The sequence below is a fragment of the Primulina eburnea genome, chromosome 14, assembly GCF_022965805.1.
Source record: "Primulina eburnea isolate SZY01 chromosome 14, ASM2296580v1, whole genome shotgun sequence".
Lineage (NCBI taxonomy): Eukaryota > Viridiplantae > Streptophyta > Magnoliopsida > Lamiales > Gesneriaceae > Primulina > Primulina eburnea.
In genome coordinates, this window is record NC_133114.1 from 29,642,037 (window position 1) to 29,668,332 (window position 26,296).

The following is a 26,296-nucleotide window of genomic DNA, read 5'->3' on the forward strand; positions in this document are numbered from 1 at the left end:
ATTCTATCTTGTTCAAGTCTATGTGATTTGAGTGTTAACATGAATATATAATGGGTGTGAATCTATTTAATTTTTATCTTTTCTGGCTGATTTCACACTAAAAGTGTTGCTTTTCCGCAAAACGAATTCTCATTCAAATATATTTGTTACGGTAGATTTATGTTGTGCTCCCAAATAAATCTACAATCATATTTATTATGTTTAGTGCCACAATAATATGTAATAAAATTATATAACTATACATACTGTTAAAAAGTAACATCCTTGATTAAGCCATATTTCCAAAAATAATGTACGATATACTTTTTTAATATATAATAATATACTTGTTATTATGCTCATATTTTAAAAATTAATTTTTTGCAAGAACTTCAAACCAAACAGCATTTGGTCAACTTTCAAGGTCGAAGAACTCTTCACGGAATCAAGGTTAGCTCTTTCTTTTTCAATAGAAGCAAAAACAGAAGAAAGACATTCCACGCCACTGATCTGATTTCATGTTTGCTTACTTTGAAGATAGTCTAGACATTTTTTATTTAAGAAGATAGTCTAGAGATTCCTTAAATTAAATCGGTTGTACAATCGAGTTTCAGTAGCATTTTACTCGAGTTCGACCGGAAAAAATTCAACTACTTGATCTCAACTCGACTCAAATTGTTGTTTTTAAGCTCGACTCGATAAAATATCGAGTTAATCTTGTTCAAAAATTTGGATTTCAAACTTTTTTAAATGATTTTTTTTAAAATTTTAAATAAATATATATATATATATATAAAGTAGTCCCTCCTGCATAAACCTACGCTACCAAACAACGCTTATGTTATTATCGGGTGACACGAAATATCAACGGTCAAAAGTGTGAATCAAACTCCAAAAAGCGTGCAAGGCAAATATACGCACTTCAAGACACGCGCCACCTGCCAATATTCACATTCATTCTAGATTCTTGCCAAATCAAATGGCTTTCGTCTTGCCATCTCATCATTTCCCCATTTTTATATTTCTTACGCTGATTTTTCTCTCTGCATAAATTTTGGGAAAAACATATTTTCTTTACTTCAGATTGTTTTCATTCCCTGTTTCTGGAAATAAAAATCCAGCATTTTTTGAGTTCTTGCGTGCATGCTGTGTTGATGGCTCAATTATTATCACCAGTGTGCACAGATATACTGAAATTCCAAAACCCAGTTCAGATTTTTTGTTCGACAAACAGATACCCTTTGTTGGGTAAGCAGAGCGTGAAGTGGAACAGACATGGAGGGACGAGAAGAAGTAGTGGGAGAACGAGGGTTACATATCAAGAATCTGCGTCTTTTGAAGATATTGCAGATGATTATTATGCTCTACTCGGGCTGGTAATTGAATAAACTGATGTAATTTGAAAATCTGATATGTTGTGAAATAGATAAAAACAGGAAGCTTTGTGTTGTTCCGTTGCTGTAGCTTTAGTCACGAGTGCCTGAGTCACTATTGTGTCAGGAATTAGTCTTTTATCGCAGAAGTTTTCCTAAGTTCTTGGAGAAAACCATTGGACGAGTTTCATTTGTTCTCTAGGTAATGGTATAAAACATGTTACAAAGGTGATGAATTTATTGGAAGTTAAGAAATTCGCCTGACTTGATTCGGAGTTTTTTGGACTGGTGAATGATGAATTATTTTCGAAACTACATTTTAGGGGGAGAAAAGGAAAAAAAACCATCATGGAAATAATTTTGTACTTGTATCATAATTGAAGAATGGTGATTGCATCTGTATCAATGTTTGAAAACAAATACAAAATTCGGAAGTTCGAGTTTATGCGCAGCTATATGTTTTTGTTTCACTAAATTTTTGTTTTTACTCGAGCTTACTTGGTGTTCTTTATTTAAAACTGTGTATGCTCTATATTTTCGTATATTTAATATCATGCTTGATACTCTATTTCTTTGGAGGCCTATTTTACCAGCTTCCAGATGCGACCCAAGAGCAGATTAAAAAAGCATATTATAATTGCATGAAAACTTGCCATCCAGACTTGAGTGGTGATGATCCCGAAACCACAAATTTCTGTGTGTTTATAAATGAGGTTTATGAGGTGAATTCTTTTCCTGTGGACTCCTTCAAAACTTTGAGCTAGTTCTTGGACCTCATTCATGCTTTGAATTGCTTGTTCAGGTTTTGAGCGATCCTGTGCAGCGAATGGTTTATGATGAAATTCATGGATATTCTTTGACAGCAATTAATCCTTTTTTCGATGATTCGAGCACGAAAGATTATGTCTTTGTTGATGAGTTTAGCTGCATAGGTATGTTTAGAGTCTGCAACTTTAGCTGTTACCAATTTATTTCACTGATGTTGATTAAGGTTTCTATAATTGATTCATATAGTCAAATAGGAAAACAAAATTGGAGGGAGGCGAATAAACCGATTGTTCATAATCATACATTCGTTTTAAACCATTTCTTAGGTTGCAAGAAATGTGCCCATATGTGCTCGAGTGTATTTGCCATTGAAGAAGAGTTTGGAAGGGCCAGAGTTTACAATCAGTGCGGGACAGGTGAATCTGTTCAACAGGCAGTCGAGAGCTGGTAGGTTCAAGGTCTATCATAATAATTCTTCCCATTTGTTTGGGATGTTTCCCGTCTACTTCAGTAGAGTGTATCTAGAAAGAGTGGAGGTTTTAAGATAACTGGTACTTCTATCTTCATTTCAGCCCAGTTGATTGTATCCACTGGACATCGGCTGCTCAGCTATCATTGCTCGAAGATGAAATGAGAAGAGTTGAAAGAGTAAATGTAAGAATTAAGAAATCACCACCTCCCAAGAAATTTTGAACTTGGACCTGCAACTTTTTTGATATAGTTATCTTCTTTCTTGGATGGTATTTAGTTTCGACAAACGTGATGAACATCAATTTACATAAACTGCTAATTTTATAAATTTGAAACTGTGTATCAGGTCGCCTTGATGCTCTCCGGAATGGGCTCAGCGTCTGTTGATGTATTTCGCATGGTAAGACCATTTGTAATAATCGCTTTGAGACGAGTGGCAATGTCAAACAAGTCATTTGAATGCAGTCGAGTTCCTTAGTAGTTGAATTTGCCTTATCAAAATAACCGTTGACATTTTTTCCTGTGAAAATAGTATCTTACATTGATATTAATCCTAGTTACTCTGTAATTAATGGTGCAGGCATGCTCTAGATGGGAAAAGAGACAGATCAAAATCTTGGTGAGAATACTATATATGAAGAAAATAATGTTTTGCTTCCTATTTCTTTTCTGGCTATTCAAGGATCTGTGAACAAATGAATCACATGTATCAAGAGTGGTTTATTGAGCAAACCAGCAAACGTGTCATTTTTTCCCTGCAGGGAGATGCTAAAACAAAGATGATGAAGCAGAAAGATTCTGATAAAACTCGATCATTTTGGGACAACCTTTGGGGAAACCCCAAAAGGAAGTATAATAACCAAGGTAAGGCTATCGATATAAATGCTACCCTATCGTTTGCGTGGATTAAACATGCCATGCATTTCCTATAAAATATCAAAATCTCTACCATTTCTTGAGCAACTGGAAGCCAAACTCGATGGTCTTTTCAAAACTACTTATTTTCTTGGAAACTTGTTTGATTCTTACTTTCCTTACCTTCCAACAAAAATTATGGTAAGAGTGTGTAAATAGTCTTGAATCGATTGTTTAACAGAATAAGGTTTTTGTTGTGGCTCAGCTTCAGAAGAGGAAATGGAAGAGAGGGCGTCACGAGCTGCTGCAGCAGCTCGCCGATGGAGGGAATATTCAAGAAGAGGCGTCGACAAAGCCCCCACCCGCAAACTTCCTGAAGCCGTCTCCAATAAGGAGTGGTAAACAGATTAAATTGGCGGTGATCTTTTATGTGTATTTTATTTTATATAGTTACAAGTATTTCACCTTCTGCGCAATTCGAATTTGTAATGTAGTATATTGTATGCGAAAGTTTATAAAATCTTGTACACTCTGCTGAAAGATTACCAGAATTGTATACAGATTTGATGTTGAAACAGGAAATGAAAACATTAATGGCTAGCAGTCCTACATTCTGCTAGGATTTCTACGATTAAATTAAATTTATGCTTCCTAAGGATGAAATAGTTTTATATAATTTAAGTTGTATGTGTTCTGTTCTATATAACTTGTTGATGATCTAATGGTTATGCTCTATATTTTTGCTAGGTTCTCACATAATTAGTGTGGTTTTAATCGTCTGTATACTGCAAAAATAAGCTATCACATCCATATTTAGGTGAAGATTTTGGAATCTAGATTTTTTAGTTACAATCCTCCTCCAACTTGGCGTAAAAATTTAGAAAACAAACATTGAATTTTTGGAAGTCACAAATGGATAGAGATGTGTTTAACCTGGCAAACATTTCATATATGTGTGTGTGCGCGCGCAAATTTGTGTAGTAGATGACTAGGCCTGTTTTGAGGCTTATTTCATTAGAAAATTATGAGTGGCCGGTTAAAAGTTAGATTCTCTCTATCTCTATCCATATTTTCTGGGAAGAGTTTCTTATAAAGAATTTGACCAATGTGGTGAACCTGGTTAATATATTTTGTAGATTATTACATTAGTCTAAAAATTTACTCAATATGTATCGAAAAATAACTACCGTGGAATTTTCGTGCATTATATCCATCAAAATTTTCTCGGCGATCCATCATCCTATTGCAGGAAAATCTTTGTTCCGAATGCATATCCAAAAAGAGTATATGGTGAACATGAACCCGAAAATCATTTTTGTTAATAGAAGAGAAGATATGTCCACTGTGAAAAACAAGAAAAGAAGATATTGTGCTATCCACGCTGGCATTAACCTTTTTTTAAGGTGGCAGCGCCACAAGGATACGTGGCAGCACTTCATAATAGATTATATTTTAGTAATTATAAAATCTTTAAATTATGTAATAATCACAAAAGCCGAGATTAGGGTATCCACACTTTCTCAAAAGTTAGGGTCTACGTTTCATTCTCCTGCGTTTATTTTAATAAGGCAAAAACTTGTGTGAGACGGTCTCACGGGTCGAATTTGTGAGACGGATCTCTTATTTGGATCATCCATGAAATAGTATAAATTTTTATGCTAAGAGTATTACTTTTTATTGTGAATATGGGCAGGGTTGACCCGTCTCACAGATTAGTATCCGTGAGACGGTCTCACATGAGATCCACTCTTTTAATAAATATTAACATTTAATATTTATAGATTTTATTATCCAATCGTCCATTTTTATTTTCATTTTATATTAAATAAATATATTTTCGAATCTATTTAAAATTTTAAATAATTATTTTTAAAAATAAATAATAAACGTATCTTTAATTTTTTGTTATTTAAAATTATTACATCTTATTTATGAGTGTAACATATTTAAAATTAAATTTTCATTAAAAAATTGAAAGGGCACTTACACTTAAAAAAAATTATTTAAATTTTAAAAATAAGATTCTAGAAATGATTAGGTATTCCAAAAAAATTTCTAAAAAATCCTCTGTAATTTTAATCTATTTCGGATAAAAAAAATAAGATTCTAGAAAGAAATATTGCAAATGAAATAGAGATTGTGAAGATAGAAGAGAGGAGATTCTGAGAGTGATTTATAATGTAAAATAATGTGTTTAGAATAATGAAATAATTTTTTCAAGGATATGAGTATTTATATATGAAATTTTGTTTTTTTATTAACATAGTAGTTGGGAATTTTAGGTTTTTTTTAATTATTTTGATTTTATTAAAATATATTTAATTTAATTTAATTATTTTTGTAAAATAGCCATTTGGAAAAGCCCATATGAATTTCAATAAATTTATTAACAAAATAAATATAAATAAAGTGGGCCCTATCCCAAGCCCGGCGTCATTATAAGGTTATTATTTATGAAAGCCAAGTGATGTGACGATGTGGGTGTTAATTTGAACATCAACATAAATGTAAAATATTTAATAGCCGGAAAAATTATATATATACACACACACGTATACAAATATTTGGAAAATAGTAAAATAAAAAGAATTAATATTTATTCCTTGCACCTTTCTAGAAAATGCTCTCTCATTTGAGTTCGAATTCGAACGTTGTTAATATCATCTCCAACTCATATTCTCTATGATATCTATTTTTAAAAATCTTCTCCAACTCATATCCTCTAAAAATATTACAAAATACTTCATTTCTTCTTTTCATTTTCAAAAACACACACATATAATTATATAATTACATAATATATTATATAGCCGAACTTAATTAATTCGATAAACATAATACAATAACACATGTATTAAACTCAATTTATGGTCATCTAAAAAAATCACATGTTTATCAAGTTAAATAAACTACATAGACAATAAGCGTTTCTAATAAATTATGTTATTAATTTTTGTAATCATTATCTTGTTTATTATTTCCATTTCATGATTATTATAAACAATAAACTTATAATTAATTCATGAAAATAATAAAACAATTAAAATAAATTAACTAAGTATAAAAATTATTTAACATTAAAATTAATTAATTAAATAATTTGAAATATAATAATATAAAATAGAGAAAAACAAATACATAAAAATATAAAAGGAATAATTCCTCGTCCAATACCTAAATAGAGATGAGTTAGAGATACTATTAAAAGTTACTTCTTCGGTCCTCGTCCAATACCTAAAATTCTTATACCATTATTCCACTTCATTATTCTGCTATTTTTGTCACTGTGTAATCAATCAAACAATAGGCCGATCCAAAATAAACATTTCTATAAATTTCATATAGAATCCAATTGTACCCAACCCATTATCGAATGCACTTAATAATTAAAGTTGAATCTCGAAATCTCGTTTATTGACGCGATTTTACCCATTTTTTTAACATTTTCAGTTATGATTTAACCACTGTTTGCTCAAAAGAACTTAGACAAGAGAGACAGATACAAAATTGTTGCAATTTACGGTGGTCATCTGACAGTGGAAGCAACAGTGTGAGCCCAAAATCTGAGATGATCTTTCAACTCCATTTCATTGCCAAAAGCTGGAATTCTCCAATCCATCAACGGGTTCTTTTCATCTCCTGCAAATTCCCATGCTTCCGAAAGATAAGGCCTCGAGACTGATACCTTGCAAGAGCTTTTATCAGATTCCTCCGCGCTGTTTATTCCAAGTCTTTGAAGCCCTGGAATTAACGAAACCAGTATGGAATCCTTATCCTTGTCAGAAAACACAAATCCCAGATCCATAAATCCCTTTAATTCCTCGAATTCGAGCTCTGATAAGCTTTTACCTGTCCCTTTTCTCCCCATCCTCCGCCTCCTTTTCTTCCCTTCATGAACGGACGGCTCTGTGTGAGAGAGGTAGACCCGAGATCCGTTCCGGTTAGTCTCGTATCCGTTGCGAGAATAAATGATTGACTGCTCTTCTTTTTCCTCCGGGAATTCTTCAATTTCTTTACCTGAGAGTATAGTCTGCAGCTGAGGAACAAGAACTGAATCTGGAGAGGGGGAACCAGACGAATCAGAGCAATCTTTCGAACTCAAAAACTGGTCACTCAAAGATTTTCTCATCAGGGTCTTGATGGGCTTAAGCTTTGGTTTTTCAAAAACCATCTCTTCTTCTGCTTGAACTTGAAGAACTGGACTTGTTTTCAACGCAGAGCAAGAGCGCTTCTTCTCTGAGAGAACTCCATATTCAAACCAGTAAGAATCGAAAAGATTGAGCAGTATCGTCTCTTCATCAGACATTTTTCGTCGGTTCCTGATACTGTGTTCAAGGAATGAGTGAAGAAAAATAATTTGAAATATGGTCAGATCTTGTGATGAGCAAGGGAAGCCGGCTATAATTTTATATATATATATATATATATATATACACAATAAGCAGAGGCTTTTACATTTTTGACCCTCAATTTGATCTTAAATAATAATAATAATAATAATGCTAGTCTTGAAAGATTGACGGAATATTGTGTACAACAACTATATAACATTTATTTATTTTTTGTTAATTAGTTCATACATCTCTTTTATGCTGAGGTAGCGTTTATTTAAGATTGTTTTTAGTCAAAACAACATGTTTTTAAAATTCTATATACTGATTTTCAAATGTAGTACTTTTTTCCAAAATGTATTGATATTCATAAAAACTATTTTGTTACTGATTTCTCAGCGATCCAATTTGTGAAAAAATATTATTTTTTATATAAAATATATTATTTTTGATTATATTTATGAATCAAATCAACTTGTTTAAAGAATAAAAATTCGTGAAATCATATGAGCAAAGACATGCTCTCCGTTGATTTAGAAAGTATTTCAAAATTTGAATTAAAAACAGTGAGAATGATGAAATCAAAATTTGTCGGCAACTTGTGGATTCCAGTGTGAATTTGTCCGAGTCCAGACTTAATTCTACGCGATTAAAATTTTTTAATTAGAAAAACGAGGTTAGCATTTTTATTTATTTAATATTCTTATTATTTAAATATTAGTATTATTATGGTTTATTTAAAACTGTTGTGCCCGAAGATTGGCGAGTGTGGCCCAATTTTATTCTTAAAGTTGACGAATCATTAAGCTCACATTTTCCGTCAGATCCACGCGTTTCATTATTGTGCCATTCATTCTTACCACCACATTTGCCATATTCTCAACCTTCGTATTAATCATCTAATTATCATAATAATAAATCGAAAACCCAAAAAAAATGAAAAATAAAATCATAGTAACTGAAATTACAAAAATTCAAATTTTGATTTAGCTGCTAACAAAACCTGAAAATCCGGTCCAGTGTGATATTTTAGGCAAAATCTTGTGTGAGACGGTCTCACGGGTCGTATTTTATGAGACATATATCTTATTTGGGTCATCCATGAAAAATATTATTTTTTATGCTAAGAGTATTACTTTTATTGTGAATATCGGTAAGGTTGACCCGTCTCACAAATAAATATTCATGAGACCGTCTCACAAGAGACCTACTCGATATTTTAATGTTTCAAACCGCACCACTTACACTAGAATCGAACCATTTATCTCTAGTTTTTTTTTTTTATTATTTAAACTGAAAAGAATAACTATAACATGGAAAAAAAAAACTAAATATTTCAATCTATTTGTAACTACATATATAGTTTTTGAACTTCTCACGATGATATCTAAAATAAATGATTGAGTTGGATGGACAATTTTCTGGACTGGTAAGTGTCCTTTATGTATACTCTTGACCTGAGAGGATGACATCGAGTCGGGTGGTCTACACACAATCAAAGAAGAAAATTTCAGTTGGACATCGGAAGAGTTTTCGATATGACCACTTCAACGCTCGAGTCAGTAAAAATATACACAAATGAAAGAAACTGAATATAAAAGTGTTTGTGCGAATGACTTAAACTCCCTTTATTTTACCTTTGCTGGTAACGTGGTCCATGATGGATAGACTCAGTCTCTTCGGACACCTTGTCTTGCATGCCAGGGAACCCTCCTGGGCTTTCCCTTCTCGTCCAGAGTCCGAGAATGACCCGAGCACTTCTCAGGGCATCACCATCTATCAAAACACAAACTCCTATGAGATCTTTTAATGGATCATTTTTGTGAGTCAAATATCTTGCTCGACGTGACTTGTGAAAAATTCTTAAATTTTATATCAGAAATATTACTTTTTACTCTATCTATGTATCGAATCAACCCATATCATGATATCCGAAACAAGAATCAATTCGCTCGAAAACGCGATTTGTCATGTACCAAGTCTATATCTGTTTAAAATTCCGATGACATTGGAGATTGAGACATAAACTACGCTATGGAGACAGAGGCACTCGTATCAAGGGTGTCAAAAGTGTGCACACTATGCGAAATCTCTCCAACTATTAGCTATCCACGAGTTAAATGGGCAAACCTGACCCATTTAATATTTGATTTGATATTCATGACATATAATATAATACAAAACAATTGACTAAATCAGTGCACGTACCGTACAAGTTTACATTTACTAAGGGGGAGAAAAAAACAAATCATGGACCAATTTCAATTCACAAATCTGTGGTTTGATCAAATGGGCACGAATTCACGTGTTAGACCACATTTATATTTTATAAAATGCATTGAAATTTGACATTTCAAAGCATAAAGTAAACTAATAATTTAAACGTACACATCATATTACTAATTATTATATGGTAATGGAGTGACGTTGTATAATGACATTGAGTATGTCTTTTGTGAGACGATATTACGAATCTTTATCTGTGAGACGGGTCAATCCTACCAATATTCACAATAAAAAGTAATACTCTTAACATAAAAAGTAATATTTTTTTTATTAATGACCCAAATAAGATATCTGTCTCACAAATATGACTTGTGAGACCGTCTCACACAAGTTTTTGCCATGACATTTGATTTCTTTTAAGTTTTAATATGTGACCTATTAGTTTTTTAAAATTTTCCTAAATCAATTCTTAATGTCCAATTTGTATTTTTGTTATTTCGCAACATACCTTTATCTCTAATATTAGTTAAAAAAAATTTATTTTATTTATTTTTATCTTTATCTCTCGACACATTTCATATATTCTAAAATATCCCTCATTTTAGTCAATATATTATGTACATAATTGTACCTTTTAGAAACTAGAATTTCAACCTGGATCAAGTCGTAAATTCTTCTCCAGTAGTATGGCCCAAATGTCTGGGCCTTGGCCTAAAATGTGTTGGGCTACTAGCTCAAACATCCAACATAATCGGGAAGCGGCCCGCAACATCCAAGAACTCAAGAAATTTAATCAGCTTCACAAGCATTAGTAATTAATGTGCTGAGTTTTCTTTTCTTTTTTCCTTTTTTTCAAGAAAAAATTTGTTTTTACCACCTTGTTAAGTTTTATTTTTTAAAAATAAAATTGGTTAATATGTTAGAATTAAATATTATATTTTTTTGACATTCCCGAAGTATCATATTTTCTCTATTATACGTCCTAACGTTGTTCTCTTTAACACATCGTAGTTTTTCTTAATTATTTAAGTGAATATGAATTTGTAGAGTTAAGTCACGCAGCATGTCAAGAATTCATGAATGATAGTTCCAAATTTTCCAAATTATTTACATGAATATATAAACACGAGACGTCGAGGATGTAAAAAAAAAAATCTTCTTCTCTCACAAATTTAATAATTATACTAATCCATATTAAGTTGATTGAGTTAAGTAACACACATGGTTTCTTAGTTGTATAAATACATATTTATTGAATCATACAATCAATCTACGAAAAAAAAAATTAAATAAGATTTGTTAAATTAATAGAATTTACATCGATTCTATTGTCAATATTAGTTAAGGTATATAAAATATAGTTTTATTTAGTTAGTAGTAACCTACATTCATCCACTTGACAATTAATTGTTATTTATTACATGCCATGCATTTTATATAAAAGTCAAAATTGATAAGTCAACTTCAAGAGCATCATGCGGAGCAAGTCGCGGTCTTACAACCATTTTCCATTCTAATAGAATAGAAAATACCAATACAATTGAAAACAAATGTCTTCTCTGTATACTTTCTCTGGTTGCGTTGCTGTTGCGGTCTTTACGCAATCGATCGGACTAGGTAATTTCTCTACTAGATAATATATTGTTGATTAAGAAACCAACTAAATGCAATTAACTAGTAATTATGCATCTCTAATTAATTAAGATCAAGAGCTCTATCCCAAATTTCATTGGTAAATGTTGAAGTACATATAAACATTATACATGTATGTGTGAATATTGTTGTTAATGTAGAAACGTGTATATTATTTTTAATTCGAATTATTACGATGTGAAAAATCAATTTTTATCTCGACTATTCAGACATCTTGATATTATGTTATTCATTTGACCATGATAATTTGTTGTGTCGAGATTGGAGTATTTTTGTGTGTGTGTGTAGATTCAATTAAAAGGGAATAATAGATATCAGATGTCTTAGTAATTAAAACCCTAGATATTATAGTAATTAAGTATTGGAATTAGGGTTTTACTAGATGACATAAAGCGTCTGATATCATAATTTTTTTTTTCAATCTCGAATTTATTTTTTGTTCTCAAATTTCAATAAATACATTTGTATGAAAATGATAACCATTTTTTTTATCTCATGTGATAAAAGTTATTGGGTGATGCCAAATAATTGGCATTTACATTTTAAAGGCAACTTTTGAAATTGCCATTTCCACCATATTGTAAACAGCCTTTTTCTACAATTTATAGTGCATTATATCACATGGAAATTTGTTTGTTTTTTTAAAAATTTACTGACTTGTTTAATTTTGAGTTTTGTTCAATTAGTTCTTAAATTTTTGTTGTAATATAATAAATTTTAATTTCCGAGATTGAATTACTGGCTTGATTTTTGACAAGTCAACCATTTTAAATGCAACGTCATCATTTTCCGGTATCATGTCAGGATTTTTTGGTGTCACATTAGCAATTATGTCAGTATAGTCTAAAACTTACCAAAACCAAATTTTGAAAAATTAGTAGATCAAAACCTAAAATTGAACAATTTAATGGAGAAAAAACTAATTTGATCATTATTACATACACTAATAATCTTATTAAAAAATACAGTTTTTTTAGATGAATCGATTTATGTTATATAATATAAATTAAATATTATAAAGTTAAAATGCTGAAAACTCCAAATATCAAAATATAAACTTGTGGAAGAAAATCACATACCTGATTTTACAATTACCTCAGATAATGTATAAAACATGTATAATAAACTTTAATAATTGCGTGAGTGATGGGCCCTCGTAAATATCTAGAAAAATAATAGTACTCCAATCGGAATTATTCAAGTTTTTTATTTAATGAATTGGGTTTCACGTCCATAATAAATTACTCTCGTCTCCAATCTGTTCTATGACCACCCCATATTAATATTTATAAAACCCTACACTGATCACCACCTCCTCCGCCACCAACTCCCCGGCAGCCCTCCACCACCACAACTGCCGTCTCCGTCTTCCCCACCATCTACCCACCCATCCCATCTCATGCAAGATACATTTATATTATAAACACATGCATATAGAAGCAGGAATCTACACGGATACGTGTTGTCTTTTCACGAGCTAAAAGGTTGTCTCTCTTTATACATAGGATAATTTTTTATCTTACAAGAAACTAATGGAAGAATGCTACGATCATGAGTCTGAAGAGGATGTTAGTGCTAAAACTCGAGAAAACATAGGTGCTTCTCCACTGTCTGGTGACGAAGAAGCTTACCTCCCTTCACCAAGAAGAAGGTTCGATAACATAATGTTTGCGGTTTTTTCTTCGATCTGCAAGTTAATTAAAGTACATTTTGGGTTAATTTTTGCTCTGAATTTTGAGTGAGCAGTGGAAGGAGGGGTGCACGAAAGAGAGTGGTGACAGTGCCGATTGCCGGCGGCGGTGATGGATACTGGAGTAGAGGAGAGGTCTATCCGCCGCCGGATTCTTGGTCGTGGAGAAAATACGGGCAAAAGCCCATTAAAGGGTCACCTTACCCCAGGTAATTAGTAAAGTAACTACTCATTTTTCTGAAGTTTTAGTTTTATCGAATACAAGATTTTTCAACTTGTGGTTGCCGGCGGGTAGTAGGTGGCTGGTTTTTTTTATTTATATATTTTTTATTATTGTAAAATTGGAGTGGCTGTGCGCTAATATCTCATTCATTGAATGATTCAATGACTTACGGATATAGTAGTTGAACACATAATATCAACTCTGTTTAAAATTTATATCATATAACAAATATTTGAAATTCACATAAAACAAATTTATATTTTAATATGTGATAAAATCTAATTTTTTTGTATAGATTTAAAATGATATTGTTTTACTCATGTTCGATTACAGTAATTGGTGCATGTGCTCTTGATTTGTGTTTTTAGTTAGTGCCCACTTTTTTGTGTCTCTTTTGTGAAAGAGAAAACAAATGAAAAAAGTTCAAATGATGGGAGCATTCACTGATTGGCACTCAAAAGACACATACATTTCTACCATTTTCATTCATATTCATGTTATTTTATCTTCACAATATAGTATCCATTGAACTCCTTCGTATATATATATTTTTTAACACTAATCAAATATCAATGCAATATCGCTTGAGTCTTGTTTGAAAAAAATGATTAACCAGAGGAATCCTATCAAATAGATGAGAATTTAGTGAAGTATGCTATATATATTATGAGAAATAAATTAAGATTGGTATTGAATGGCAGGGGATATTATAGATGTAGCAGTTCGAAAGGCTGCCCAGCCAGAAAGCAAGTAGAGCGCAGCCACCATGACCCCACCACTATACTCATCACCTACTCTTCGGACCACAACCACACTCACCCCGCCTCCAAAAACCACCGACACAACTCCCCTGCCAAGACCGAGCCCACCTCTGGTGCCACCACGTCCACTTCCCCCTCTTCCTCCACCGCCACTACTACTCCAGCCAACTTCCCTCCAGAAGAAAGTACTGCTGCTGTTTCCTCCACCCAGCTAGATATCGAGCTGTCTGACGACGGCTACTACTCCAAGCTTGCCGGTGAGCTCGGGTGGCTGTGTGAAATGGGGTCCACCACGATGGACGGGACCACACTGGTGGGCCCTGTCTGTGCAGGCCACCTTGAAATGGAGGCGTTCATGCCCATCGGAGAAGAGGATGAGATTCTGTTTGGTGACCTTGGAGACTTGCCGGAATGTTCCTTGGTTTTCGGCCGTGTAGATACTGCAGGCCATTTTGCAGAGGCACGGGATAACTTCTTATAACGTGGGATGAGTATATAACTGGATAGTGAAGAATATTGAGAGCTGTATGTTTTGCATCATTTGTTTCTTTTTTCCTTTTTTCCCCCATTTATTGTAAAGATTTCAGAAACGACGACTAGTTCCCTGATTTTGTACCAAACTAAATTTTAGTAAAATTTACCACTGCTTTTTCCACTGTGGCTGTGAATACATATCGATCTATCCAAAATTGACAACAAATAGGGTAACAATGAAACTAGCCACCAGAAATATAAATGGAAATAAGTCATCAACTCTTACGAAGATTCGAACTAATGTTGATTTGAACAATTCTTATCAGACAATAATTACCAACATCGATTGTTCCCATAAGAGTGAAATTTGAGTATTTCAATAAAGCACGAACCTACAAACAGGGCATTTCCCCTGGCTCTTTACCCACGGCATTATGCATTCCTCGTGGAACATATGGTCGCAAGGAGTTGATGTGACAAACTCTCTACTCTTGAAATCTTCCAAGCAAACTGCACACCTTTTACCGATATCGTCTTGCATGATGCTTTTTGTGTCACTGCTGGTAGATTTGGTGCCTAGTCTCCTGATTATATTGTTTATGTGTGGGTTGTAGAGTTGTTTCCTTAGCTTATTGATGGCTTTGTTTTGATCTTCTTGACTCAGTCTCGATTCTTCCTCTGCTGAGGTTTGATAATATGGGTTGTAATACGTGCCACTGATTCCAGGAGAGGTGTTTCGGGGTCTGGGAGGATACGGATCATAAGCTTCAATGAGAAGATACTGCACTGGAGCCCGAGGGAATGCTGTTGAGGGCAAACTGCATAAAGAAAAATGATGGAAAAAAATTTGGTTGGATACAACTTACCTTTTCTTTTTAATTCCAAAAAGTGTTTCTGCAATTTTATTTTTTAAAAAAATATTTAAGAAGCAGAGCAAAAAGCTACCCAACCGGTCTCCTGCATCCCTGAAAAGATAGATGGTCGATTCACAAACACATGAATTACTGAGATTTTACCTGGCTATTCCATAATTAGATCCTCCTGTAAATATCTCCTCAGCAAACCGCCAAGGATCTCTCGGTCTCCATCTTGAATTCTTGCAGACAGAAAGGGCCAGAAAGTACCAAACACAAGTCAGGTAAATAGCTAAGAAATAAGAGTAATACAAGGGGAGTGTCTGAAAATTAGAGATAAAACCATAGATCTCCGAGCTGGAACATAGTCCAGTAAACGAGGCGTCGATCGGTTCAGGTTACGATTATTAGCGACATATTCCCTGAAATCTTGCCCAGGTTGTCGATTTTCCAGCTGCCGGAGATTGCGGGAGCTTCTACTCATGGCGACAATGAAAAATGAATTCCTAAAATGGGGAATTTGTTTTCATAACTTTGCTTTTCTTCATGTAAAGCTTTATTCTATTGAAAGATGCTCTTCTACGCGTGGATCAGTGGAGATATCAAGCAAAGAATTTGATTCTTTAAAAAGAGTCAAAAAGTTTTTTCTACCACCCTCTGTATTGAAACCAGAGGGTTTAGAACCAAAATAATTGATATCAACTAATATCAACGACCATAAGAGCTAACCATAAGAGCTAATCAAGCTCTTGCCATCCACCTTCTCTACCCTGGCATGAAATAATGCAAAAACGTTATGAAGATTAAAGAAATACCGAACAGCCCCCCAACAGGAAAGATTACTTCCCACCTTGCAGAACCTTATATCAACACCTTTGGGTGCAAATTCACATAAAGGATGGGAGTAGTTTCCAACAGTAAAAGGCGTATCCAAGCTCAGTTACTGTTCGTGTAATTTACCCTTGAAAAAGTTTTAGATCCTAATAAACTCGACTGGATGATTTTCCTAGTTGTTTCCAAAAATAAATTTATTTGCATTTGGATTGAAAAATTCGATAAGATTGAACACCTTTCGACTCTGAAGGGATCTCAAGATTCCAGAATTGCTTCAAAGTATATTCTCGAAATCGAAGGCAAGAGCAAAAACCATAAATATGTCGCCACCTGCGACAAAAATTTGATAGATACCAATATAAGAGACTAAAGTCAGTTCAAAGGAATCGGGTAAACAAATCAATTTTTCTTAGGAAATGATCGGAAGAGATCCTTTAACCCTTAAAATTTCACGCAAATCCGAATAAAGAAGTCATTTTCAATTGTTTTAAACTTACCAAGTACAATGTTACTTCATCTCCTATAGCCCAGGGAAGAACTCACTGAAAAAGTTCCACCAAAGCGGCCAGATATACCACAAGAATTTCCTTCTTGACTTTACCAGAACTCCCCACAGCTGCACATTCCTTCCCGGAAGTGATCGAACCGACTAGTGTCTCTAACAGTTATTTAGCTCTTAGCAATGATTGTCATATATTTTAGAGCCGTGTGACAATCGCCACAAACCTTCACGTTCTTAGTAACAATGATAGGTTTGTCAGCTTTAAGGATAATAATTGCAAATGTTACAGCAAGCTTCTCACTATGACAGAGAAGAATCTTTTCCTTCTCCTCCTATTCAACGTCTTGGTAAACAAAATCGGACTCTGCACTATAGCCCATTATTTTCAATTCTGCATCAAGTTCGTCCAGTTTCTTATTTATCATAGCAGACTGTGGATGAGACTTTTCTCCACCAACAAAGGAGTGGATAATTCCATTTACTTCTATCCAACTGCATCCCGGTCTCTTCTTAAAGCCCAAATCCTTCTGCTTAATTATAACAACAGCAGCATCGTCTCATCTATGTGCGGTGGCAACCGCACGATGCCACCGCACATTGGCATGACTCGTAATCTAAAACTTGAAAAAATATGCATGCACAGATGACAATAAGAAATTTTAAAATCGATGTTCTTATATATCATTGTCTGCTCATAGTTTGCAATTGAAGGAAAGATTCAATAAATTCATTTGAATTTTCAACCATAAAATTTTAATTTTTCTCGTCTAAAATCATTCTCGGTCCAACAGGACCATAATTACAAACACACTCGCAAGTTTTGAACTTTTCACTTAACATATTGATTTCTAGTTCACCAATCACCATGCTAAACAGGGAGTACAGATACTTGATATAAGATGGGGGGGGGGGGGGGGGGGGTCCCCTCTTTCTGTAAGGATCTGAAATACAGGGTGGCCCTCACCCCTTATGGCATAGGAGGACCATTGATGCAGTTAGATCTAGCCTGAATAACACGTAGTTGCTGGTGTTCAAAAAAAAACGAAGAATGGAAACTTAATGGTTACTGAGAACAACAACAATTAGCAATAGTAGTTTCAAACTTCACCATAAAATCAATCAGTAACATAACAAGACAATAATAAACTTGCCTCTGCACCAAAAATCAAGACAACTAATGTTTTATATCCCTAAAACTAAAGTTCTTGAAATTAGTTATGTGGCTCCATGCTCTGCATAACTTCCATGGTTATGCTTGAATTCATTTCCCGAGCTACGCCCGAAGTAACTTCCATAACTATTCACAGAAGAACTGCAGCCATTATTAAACTTCAGGATCGGCAACATATTGCGAATGCACGCATCATCAAATTTTGGACCCTTCCCAAGCAGCACCAAACTCTCCATATAACCATCCACATGAACAGAATGAACAAATTCCTCAGACGAAGAGCCACGTATTCCAAGATCCTCGACTTCAGCTCCAAGCTGATCATAAGAAACTACACGTCCGTCTTGCCGAGCGACTAAAATCTCACCATTTTTTCTAACCCACAATGGCCTCATTATTCCTCCTCCAACAATCTGATAAGTCATGACAAAATGTTTAGCCCATGACTCCACAACACCGTACTCCTTCATCACCCACACACAAAAACCAGGATCATTACCCATTAGATTCCAAGAAATAAGAGCAAGTGATCCTGTATAAGCCACCACATCTTTACTTCCGAAAGATTCGAGATTCACCAGGCTAGAAGGTATCGTCATCTTCCCAAACACTTCACGACACATATCAAAGGACACAATCGAATCAGCGCCATTTTTGATAGAACTTGCAATCCAATGAGTAGCCCCATTGACGTATGCTGGGCGGGATCGATTATATATAACACAATCAAGTGCCAAATAACTAATGTCTTGCCACAAACCGGTACTCAACCGGTATATCTCGACCTGAGGCCGCCGGTATAGGGAATCATCTGCATATGTTATTCTAACCAGCTTGTGATCACTAGAAATGGGATCGAACCCGAATCCAAAAGATTGCACAAAAGTGCCATAAGAATTGTAAATCAATTGGGTTTTGGAAGTACAATCGACTTTCTAATGCAGGGATTCCACAGAATGATTGTGTGCAGATAAAGTACTCGATCATCCGAGAGACACAGCAATCCGTTGCAGTTACCAATAATTGTGAAATAAGAATTTATACTCCTAAATGGGAAATTCATTGCATCATTCCAAGAGCAGAATTCTTCGTCGGAATACAGAGAATAACACTCCGACTCCCCAAGGCAATGTCTAAGCAAAAGTAAAGATTCATCCTTTTTGGTGTCAGAGGTGAAATTTAAATGAGAGGAGATAAATACAGGACTAGTGATCAAAGAATACCATGATTTCGAAACGCAAGTGCAGCAGATAAGGGTTTTCACTGACAATCTTTGGAGGATGTTGACAATGACACCATCTGGTAGATAATCCGCCATTTGTGATGAGTTTTTTAGCTGAAATTTTTAATGGGTTCTTGAAAAATAAGCAAAAATGTTCACAGTCGATCAAATAGTAGCATAAATAATAATTTTTTCATGCATTTAGATTGTAAGTAAATAAATGTGTGCACCGCTACTGCTTGCTGGGTGATTTTATAGAAACGGGATAACTGATATTTTTTTTATATTTTTGGTCTGTCCAACGATGAAACGTTGTCTTCCCTTCGTCTTCCACTTTTGGGTATCTGACGCGACCGCTCAACCAACTTTGGCTACCGACCTCATCACAACACTAATGCATTGTGATGGGATTTTGTACATTTTTTAAATAATAATAATATATTAATGGTTATAATCAATTAGTGAGATTAGTATGTTATAATGTCATTCGAAATGATTATAATTAATGCAAAAATTTATGTGATTCTATCTCAAATGTCGTTTTTTGTGATAATGATATTTTATTTGGGTCATCCACACTGCGCGCATGGGCTGCCCAGAACAGTTCTGAGCAGAAACGCTTTTTGTTTTTTGGAAAAATAAATTTTTTATGGTGCAACAATTTTCTGAAAAATTTTCTTATGTGGTTAGAAATTAATTATTTAATATGATTTAAAATCATACGATATAGAGAAACATGGGTATGATACCACTAGTTAGATCTTGATTTTCTACGCGCCCAAACACATCGGAAGTTTAAAAATTTATTTTAAATATATTTTGACAATCAAAACTATATGATTGGGCGCTCGTATTTTGACGATCAAACTATATCAAAAAATTTTGGTGTCTTTTCTAAGTAATTATTATCATGTCCTCACACTTAATAATATAATATTGATTAGTGAATTACCTAAAAGCATAATGATGTATCATTACATTTTTAAAAATGTATGTTTTAAAGTCTTTTACTTTTGAATTTTATATTAACTTATATTTAATAGTGTGAGAGTTTGTGTGCAAACAAGTTTTTCTCACAATTGGGCAAAAAAGAGAAGTAAGACATAGTGGTTAATATTAACAATATATATATATATATATATATATATATATATATATATATATATATATATATAATAATAGGTTTTTTTTGGGAAATTTATAATTATTATATTTGTAAAAATAATTCAGTAAGTGTACAGATATTTAAATAGATGATAATAAAATAAGTTTATGGTGAAACGTGTCGACCTAATCTACATATACATTAAAAAGATAATATTTTTAACATAAAATTAATATCATTTCATATATAAATCGAATAAAATTAACTCAGTCTTGCCTAATTTTTGATGTAATAAGTTACCATTGTCATTCGAGATGCTACACCTACCCCCAACCGTTCATTTTCTTGATCTCATAATTATCTATCCCACCAAACCCAATCCACCAAGGCCAAACCACCACACATAACTAAAGTCACACAAACTTTTAATTTTACGTGATTATATTATATATAATGAATTCTTTAAATTATATAAAGAAAACAAATTATCAGTGTGTCTTTTGAGAGTAGCTCTCTTGCTTTGCTTAAACGCCTCCTCACCAACTCTCTGTCCCATCGTCGGATTTTTTTGAAAAACAAAGGTAATTGTATTATTAAATCAAGTTGGGAATATTACCGAAGATAATGAACCCATCATTTTATTTTTGCGACATTTTTCGGTTTCCTGATTTTGTTTTTAAAGTTTAAGGAGTTTCGCTGGATTCGTATCTACTTAAGCAACACATACAAGTGATAACTCTTAACGGATTTCGAGAGATTTTCAAGTTACTAGAAGTAAGTGAGCATTTGACCAACAGTCAGAATATTCCCTTGCCAACATCTTCTCAAACTAATTTGTCACACATGATTTGTCCATTGTGGTTTATTTGGTTAATGTGATTTGCAAACTTTTGTGTTTGTTCATAGGTTTACTCATCTCATATCAAAAGATAACGATGACAGATTCCTTAATCTTAAAAAGTTAAAATAAATAAGACTCTCGGTCTAACCCAAGACCGATCGAATGAGTGTTAGAAACTCATGCTACTAAACCAAGGGATAAATGGCTGGAGTTGCATTTTTTTAAAACAATTGTTTATTTTTTGTATTAAGTATATTTAAATTTTCTACAAGTTGATTTTCAAATTTATGAATTTATTGATAAATGAAGATGCTTGATTAAATATTTTTTTGTTAAATATTTATTTTCTTAAAAGTTATTTTGATATGTTGGATATTTTTTATTGTTATTTATCTCATTAATTTTATTAAATATTTATATTTCCTAGATAATTGCTTTTTTTATGACGTTTATACAACTTCAACTCTTAAATTTAAATATTTATTAAATCTACGAAACAGAATTATAATATATTTAGACAATATTTTGTTATTATATTTTTAAATTATGTATTTTTTAATGTGTTTTTGAATTTTTATTTAGTTATTTTGTTAAAATATATTTCCTTGATCATTCGATGTAAAAAAATCTACACTCTTCAACAACCTTGTGCAAACTCATCCCAGAATCTTTCCCATTTTGTCGAATCTCCCGAAAATTAGATTCCAACAATATACCCAGAAGATCATCTGAATTAGCCTCCCCAGATTCCATCACTTTCATTCTTTTATCAATCCTTCACAATTTGCTTAATCCTTGACATGTTTTTGCAACATTTTTATAGACTTTTGTGAAAATACTTTTTTTATAAAAATTTATAAATTTTGTACTTAATTATAACATATTACTTTTTATTAATTTCTTTGAATCAATAATTATTTGACATATATAATATATTCAGTTTGAAATAGTTTTTCAATGTTTATATTAATAAATAAATTTAAAATATTTAAAAGTTAAATCATTTAATCCTTGCATGTGTATATATATGAGTTTGTATACATGTTTGTAATTTTTTAAAAATATATCAATTGATTAATATGTAACTTTGTTTTTAAATTGATAATATACATGTGAAAAGAATATTATTTAGTATTGTGTGGATCTAATTTTGTATAAAAAATCATAGCTTACATATTAATTGAAAATGCTAAAAAGAATTTAAAAATCCACATAATGCTAAATAGTTTGTGTATGAGTTAGACGTTTTAAAAATCCATCCAAATATTTGGTTTGAACCAAATACAATTTTTGATAGTTTATAGTTGTATCTTAGGATTTAATGTTTGTAAGTTAATGAATTCCATGAAGTTATTAAAAATTTATTGAAAATTTGAATACATATAGACTTTTATAGAGTTTTTAAAAGTCAGAATACCAGTTGACTTTTTAAAATTTTATGAAAGTCTATTTTGAATATCACTAAATTTCTATAGATTATATAAAAGTCTTACTCGAATACATTTAAACTTTTAAAATCTATAAAAGTCATTAATAATCAATAAATCTCCTACCCCTTTTAATTACTTTATATTTACACACACTTCAAAAAAAGGGCAAAAGCCCCAACTCAAATAAATAGTTCTGGAATTACAAGCTGCAACCATAATATTGAAGAAAACTAGTTCAACCCAATGATTTAAGTATATGTATATGGTCACCTTGTGATGCACAGACACTTAGATTTTGGCGCTCAGCTTGTGCAGAATTAGTTGAGCACCATATTGAGGTAGGAGCGTGAGCACCAAATCAGGCGCATGTGCATAAGATGGAGAAAGCTCAAAACTATAATGTTTCAAAATCATGGCCATTGCCATTTTTGCCTCCAACATGGCAAAGTTTTGTCCGATGCATATCCGTGGCCCCCCGCTGAATGGGAAATATGAGAATTTCCCATTCATTGCCTTGGACACTCCTTCACCAAACCTCTCAGGATTGAACTCCTTCGCATCGTCCCCCCATATAGTGTTGTCATGGTGCAGCAAAATCGTGGGCAAGAAGAGCTGAGTTCCGGCTGGTAAAGTTAGCTTTCCCAAAGTGGTTTCGTGGTGTATGACTCGACCCATCGTGACTGCTGGTGGATACAACCTCAGGACCTCGTGAAAAATCATCGTCATCTGAGTAAACAGACGTGAACACACGTTAATTAATTGTATGAGATCTAGTTGTGATCGAATTGTAATTTTCACTTGTAATTATTTTTTTTTAAAATGTTCTTACTATTTTTAGGTGGTTTAAATCTTGAAAATCTGGTTGTGAGCTTCCAAGAACTTGTAGAACCTCTTCTCTAGCTCGAATCTGCCAATCCATGTGTTTACTCAGTAAAATCATCGTCCACACAAGCAACGACGAGGTTGTTTCCTGTCCAGCGATGTAAAAAAGTCTTACACTCTTCAATCACCTCCTGCAAACTCATCCCACAATCATTCCCATTTTCTTGAATCTCCTGAAAATTAGATTCCAACAATATACCCAATAGATCATTTGAATTAGCCTCCCCAGATTCTACCACTTTAATTCTTTTATTGATGATTCCTAGTATCGACGACTCCACTTCTCTCACAATTTCCTTCATCCTTCTGTTTGTCTTTGTTGGCAAAAATCTACACACATCATTCGAACATGTGATGAAACAACAACCTAGTCATGCTTCACGCAACGACCAAGAAAACCGAGTAACATAACCTTACCTCCACCCAGGAATGTAAACGAGCTGAGCCGCATTCAAGAAATACCCTGTTTGTTCTCTTTGAAGCTCGAATATCTTTCTTCCTTCTTCGTAATTGCTGCCAAATGCAGTACGCGAAATCACATCGCTTGTCAAGGCTTGAAGATAAGGCCACACATCCAATTCACAAGAACCTTTGCTCGACACAATGTCATCCCATTTGCTCAGCAAGTCACAACTACTCGAGTAAAATGAGGGAATCATATTCTACACCATGAAAAAAAGTATAAAGATGTACGACAAGATGATGAATTTTGATTAAAGAAAATGATGAGTCGAATCTTGAAGTTTTACCTTTAATTTTTCGAGGTGAAAGGCAGGATTGATCAGTTTTCGGTGCTTGGCCCATTTCTCTGTTTCATAGGCAGCTACTCCTTGTGCTAGAAGCTTATCCAGAGGGGATGAAATTTTCTGGAAAACGTAACTTTTTGACAAAACCTCTTTTATCAGTTCCGGGTCCGAGATAATGGCTGTGGGATTTGGACCAATCCAGAGAAAGCAATTTTTACCTGCAAATTCAAGGAGATAAAAAGTCCATTAATGTTAGTTGTTTCACTCCTTGAGTTAATTTTTGGGGTTGAGTTATATCCAAGTTCCAATCTTGATGTACATAGTTGTCCCACATCGATTGGATAAAATACCTGGAAGTTGTATATATGATCTTGGACAATGCCCCGTCGAGCTAACTTTTGAGGCTGAGTTAGATCCAAGTTCCAAGTTTAACAATTAACAAACATTTTTACATCCTTTAACGAATATATGTGATACACCTTACTCGCTCATGACACAAGATAATGGAACATATATGATATATGAACGCTAAATCACTACATGGTTAAAATAATCATCTATAACTCTAATCTTTTGTAAAATTTAGCTAAATATTGAATTAAACAAAGATGTATAATCAAATAATATCTCATCATTCGCTTCAAGCCGTTACTAACTATAAAGAATATATAGCCTTTCTGAATGGTAGCAACATGCTTTCCTAATCATGATTTGAATCACCCATATATGTGACCTCTGAGTAAATTAGCTTGAATTCATGAAATTTGCGACGGTTTCCTTAAAAACCGTCGCTAAGCCTTCCGTTTTTTTGTAGTGTCAGTAAGATTAAACTTGCTGCAGAAAATCAACAATTTCAACATCTTAGCTAATCTAAAAAACGACTTCAAACTGGAAAATGTTAATTTATTTAATATCAATCACGTGTGTATCATAAATATTAGGTTTATTTCATAATCGGTATGCGCATAGACATCCAGCAAACAAGCTACTGTGTGTAATAAAGATATGTTTATTTATTTATTTATTGTTTCAAATCAAAATCATTATTTGATGTAGTCGATCCAAATTAAACTAACAGAAAAAATGGTACATGAATCAAACTAGACCTGCAGGATATACTTACGAATAACAACATACCGTAGTTTTTGACATGTTCATGGAAGGTTGGAATCACTCTGGGGATTATATCATTAGAGAAGGTCATAGGCTTGGAGCGTGCTTCTTGAGTTATCGTGATCATTTCTTTCAAGTCTCCGATCAAAAATCTGTAAGATTTTCCACTAAAACCTTGTTGCCTCAGCTGTTTCTCCATTTTCTTGGGCCTCAGCCACACCCAGTTCAAGAATTTCCAACCATATATTGATACTAAAACAGAACAAGACAGTGCCAATGCTGCGTAAAATATATCCATCATCAAAAGTTTAAATTTTCGTGTGTGTTTTTGTGAACCAAGTTTCGGTTTATATAAGCAGAAAATATTAGAAGATGAGATCTTTTTTTGCTTCCCTTTCTTGGTCTATGGAAACTTGGGCTGGAAGAATTACGGTTTGACTTTGTCTCGTCTTCTGGCTAAACATCGTATGAGATTTCCTTGGTATTAATTCACTTTCGCTTGGGCTTTAGTATTTATGGTCGTCTAATTAATTTTGATGAATGTGTACAAAAGGGATTTTTTTTTAAAAAAAAATAATAATACTATATTGCTCAAGACATAACGCTAGTATTTCGATATTAAAATATAAATGAATCATAACTTTTTTTTACTAAAAAAACAAAACAAATGCATCCTATGGTTTTCATAAACAATATACAAGTAATATTCAAATTTATTAATAAAGGGAGAAAAAAAACTAAATCGGGCGTGCTTAGATCGAACAAGATTGATTGATAAAAATCATATGTGTG

The 26,296-nt window shown here is 33.2% G+C and overlaps 5 protein-coding genes and 1 pseudogene across 7 annotated transcripts; 2 read left to right on the forward strand and 4 right to left on the reverse strand.

Moving 5' to 3' along the window:
• Positions 1-947: 947 nt before the first annotated feature.
• Positions 948-4,083, forward strand: LOC140813242 (chaperone protein dnaJ C76, chloroplastic-like). Of its 2 annotated transcripts, XM_073171729.1 has the most exons (10): positions 948-1,355; positions 1,946-2,074; positions 2,155-2,284; positions 2,447-2,567; positions 2,693-2,774; positions 2,938-2,991; positions 3,172-3,210; positions 3,353-3,455; positions 3,712-3,878; positions 3,941-4,079. In XM_073171729.1, the coding sequence occupies exons 1-9, from the start codon at positions 1,134-1,136 to the stop codon at positions 3,846-3,848; spliced, it is 1,017 nt and encodes a 338-aa protein (XP_073027830.1). In that variant the 5' UTR covers positions 948-1,133; the 3' UTR covers positions 3,849-3,878; positions 3,941-4,079. The 2 variants fall into 2 exon arrangements, with proteins under 2 accessions (XP_073027830.1, XP_073027829.1); XM_073171728.1 differs by having other exon boundaries at positions 3,712-4,083.
• A 2,723-nt stretch (positions 4,084-6,806) lies between these two features.
• On the reverse strand, positions 6,807-7,841 carry LOC140811985 (uncharacterized). Its single transcript, XM_073170133.1, has one exon. It carries the CDS (start codon positions 7,750-7,752, stop codon positions 6,973-6,975), a length of 780 nt encoding a protein of 259 aa, XP_073026234.1. The 5' UTR covers positions 7,753-7,841; the 3' UTR covers positions 6,807-6,972.
• Positions 7,842-12,905: 5,064 nt separating this feature from the next.
• Positions 12,906-14,985, forward strand: LOC140811448 (probable WRKY transcription factor 65). Its single transcript, XM_073169335.1, has 3 exons — positions 12,906-13,307; positions 13,403-13,555; positions 14,271-14,985. Exons 1-3 carry the CDS (start codon positions 13,189-13,191, stop codon positions 14,809-14,811), a joined length of 813 nt encoding a protein of 270 aa, XP_073025436.1. The 5' UTR covers positions 12,906-13,188; the 3' UTR covers positions 14,812-14,985.
• Positions 14,986-15,060: 75 nt separating this feature from the next.
• On the reverse strand, positions 15,061-17,561 carry LOC140811449 (uncharacterized). 2 transcript variants are annotated; one of them, XM_073169336.1, is made up of 5 exons: positions 16,990-17,561; positions 16,728-16,822; positions 16,002-16,164; positions 15,821-15,900; positions 15,061-15,622 (listed from the first exon to the last, which is right to left on the reverse strand). In XM_073169336.1, the coding sequence occupies exons 3-5, from the start codon at positions 16,140-16,142 to the stop codon at positions 15,181-15,183; spliced, it is 663 nt and encodes a 220-aa protein (XP_073025437.1). In that variant the 5' UTR covers positions 16,143-16,164; positions 16,728-16,822; positions 16,990-17,561; the 3' UTR covers positions 15,061-15,180. The 2 variants fall into 2 exon arrangements, with proteins under 2 accessions (XP_073025437.1, XP_073025438.1); XM_073169337.1 differs by lacking the exon at positions 16,728-16,822.
• Positions 17,562-18,061: 500 nt separating this feature from the next.
• Positions 18,062-19,671, reverse strand: LOC140811447 (F-box/kelch-repeat protein At3g23880-like; annotated as a pseudogene).
• Positions 19,672-22,902: 3,231 nt separating this feature from the next.
• Positions 22,903-25,887, reverse strand: LOC140813017 (cytochrome P450 CYP72A219-like). Its single transcript, XM_073171417.1, is given in 6 exon segments — positions 22,903-23,489; positions 23,593-23,754; positions 23,756-23,975; positions 24,063-24,307; positions 24,395-24,609; positions 25,529-25,887. Coding segments are annotated over 6 exon segments (1,557 nt in total). The 5' UTR covers positions 25,806-25,887; the 3' UTR covers positions 22,903-23,051.
• Positions 25,888-26,296: the final 409 nt, after the last annotated feature.

Excerpts from the sequence above, each read along its gene's own strand:
- LOC140813242 (XM_073171728.1), top strand. The coding sequence starts at position 1,134 with ATGGCTCAATTATTATCACCAGTGTGCACAGATATACTGAAATTCCAA. Across the intron at positions 2,285-2,446 it reads TGATGAGTTTAGCTGCATAG|GTTGCAAGAAATGTGCCCAT; the intron begins GTATGTTTAGAG and ends ACCATTTCTTAG. Across the intron at positions 2,775-2,937 it reads GAAGAGTTGAAAGAGTAAAT|GTCGCCTTGATGCTCTCCGG; the intron begins GTAAGAATTAAG and ends ACTGTGTATCAG.
- LOC140811985 (XM_073170133.1), bottom strand. The coding sequence starts at position 7,752 with ATGTCTGATGAAGAGACGATACTGCTCAATCTTTTCGATTCTTACTGG.
- LOC140811448 (XM_073169335.1), top strand. The coding sequence starts at position 13,189 with ATGGAAGAATGCTACGATCATGAGTCTGAAGAGGATGTTAGTGCTAAA. Across the intron at positions 13,308-13,402 it reads CTCCCTTCACCAAGAAGAAG|TGGAAGGAGGGGTGCACGAA; the intron begins GTTCGATAACAT and ends TTGAGTGAGCAG. Across the intron at positions 13,556-14,270 it reads AAAGGGTCACCTTACCCCAG|GGGATATTATAGATGTAGCA; the intron begins GTAATTAGTAAA and ends ATTGAATGGCAG.
- LOC140811449 (XM_073169337.1), bottom strand. The coding sequence starts at position 16,142 with ATGAGTAGAAGCTCCCGCAATCTCCGGCAGCTGGAAAATCGACAACCT. Across the intron at positions 15,901-16,001 it reads TTCCAGCTCGGAGATCTATG|AATTCAAGATGGAGACCGAG; the intron begins GTTTTATCTCTA and ends TCTGTCTGCAAG. Across the intron at positions 15,623-15,820 it reads TCTAATTATGGAATAGCCAG|TTTGCCCTCAACAGCATTCC; the intron begins GTAAAATCTCAG and ends TTCTTTATGCAG.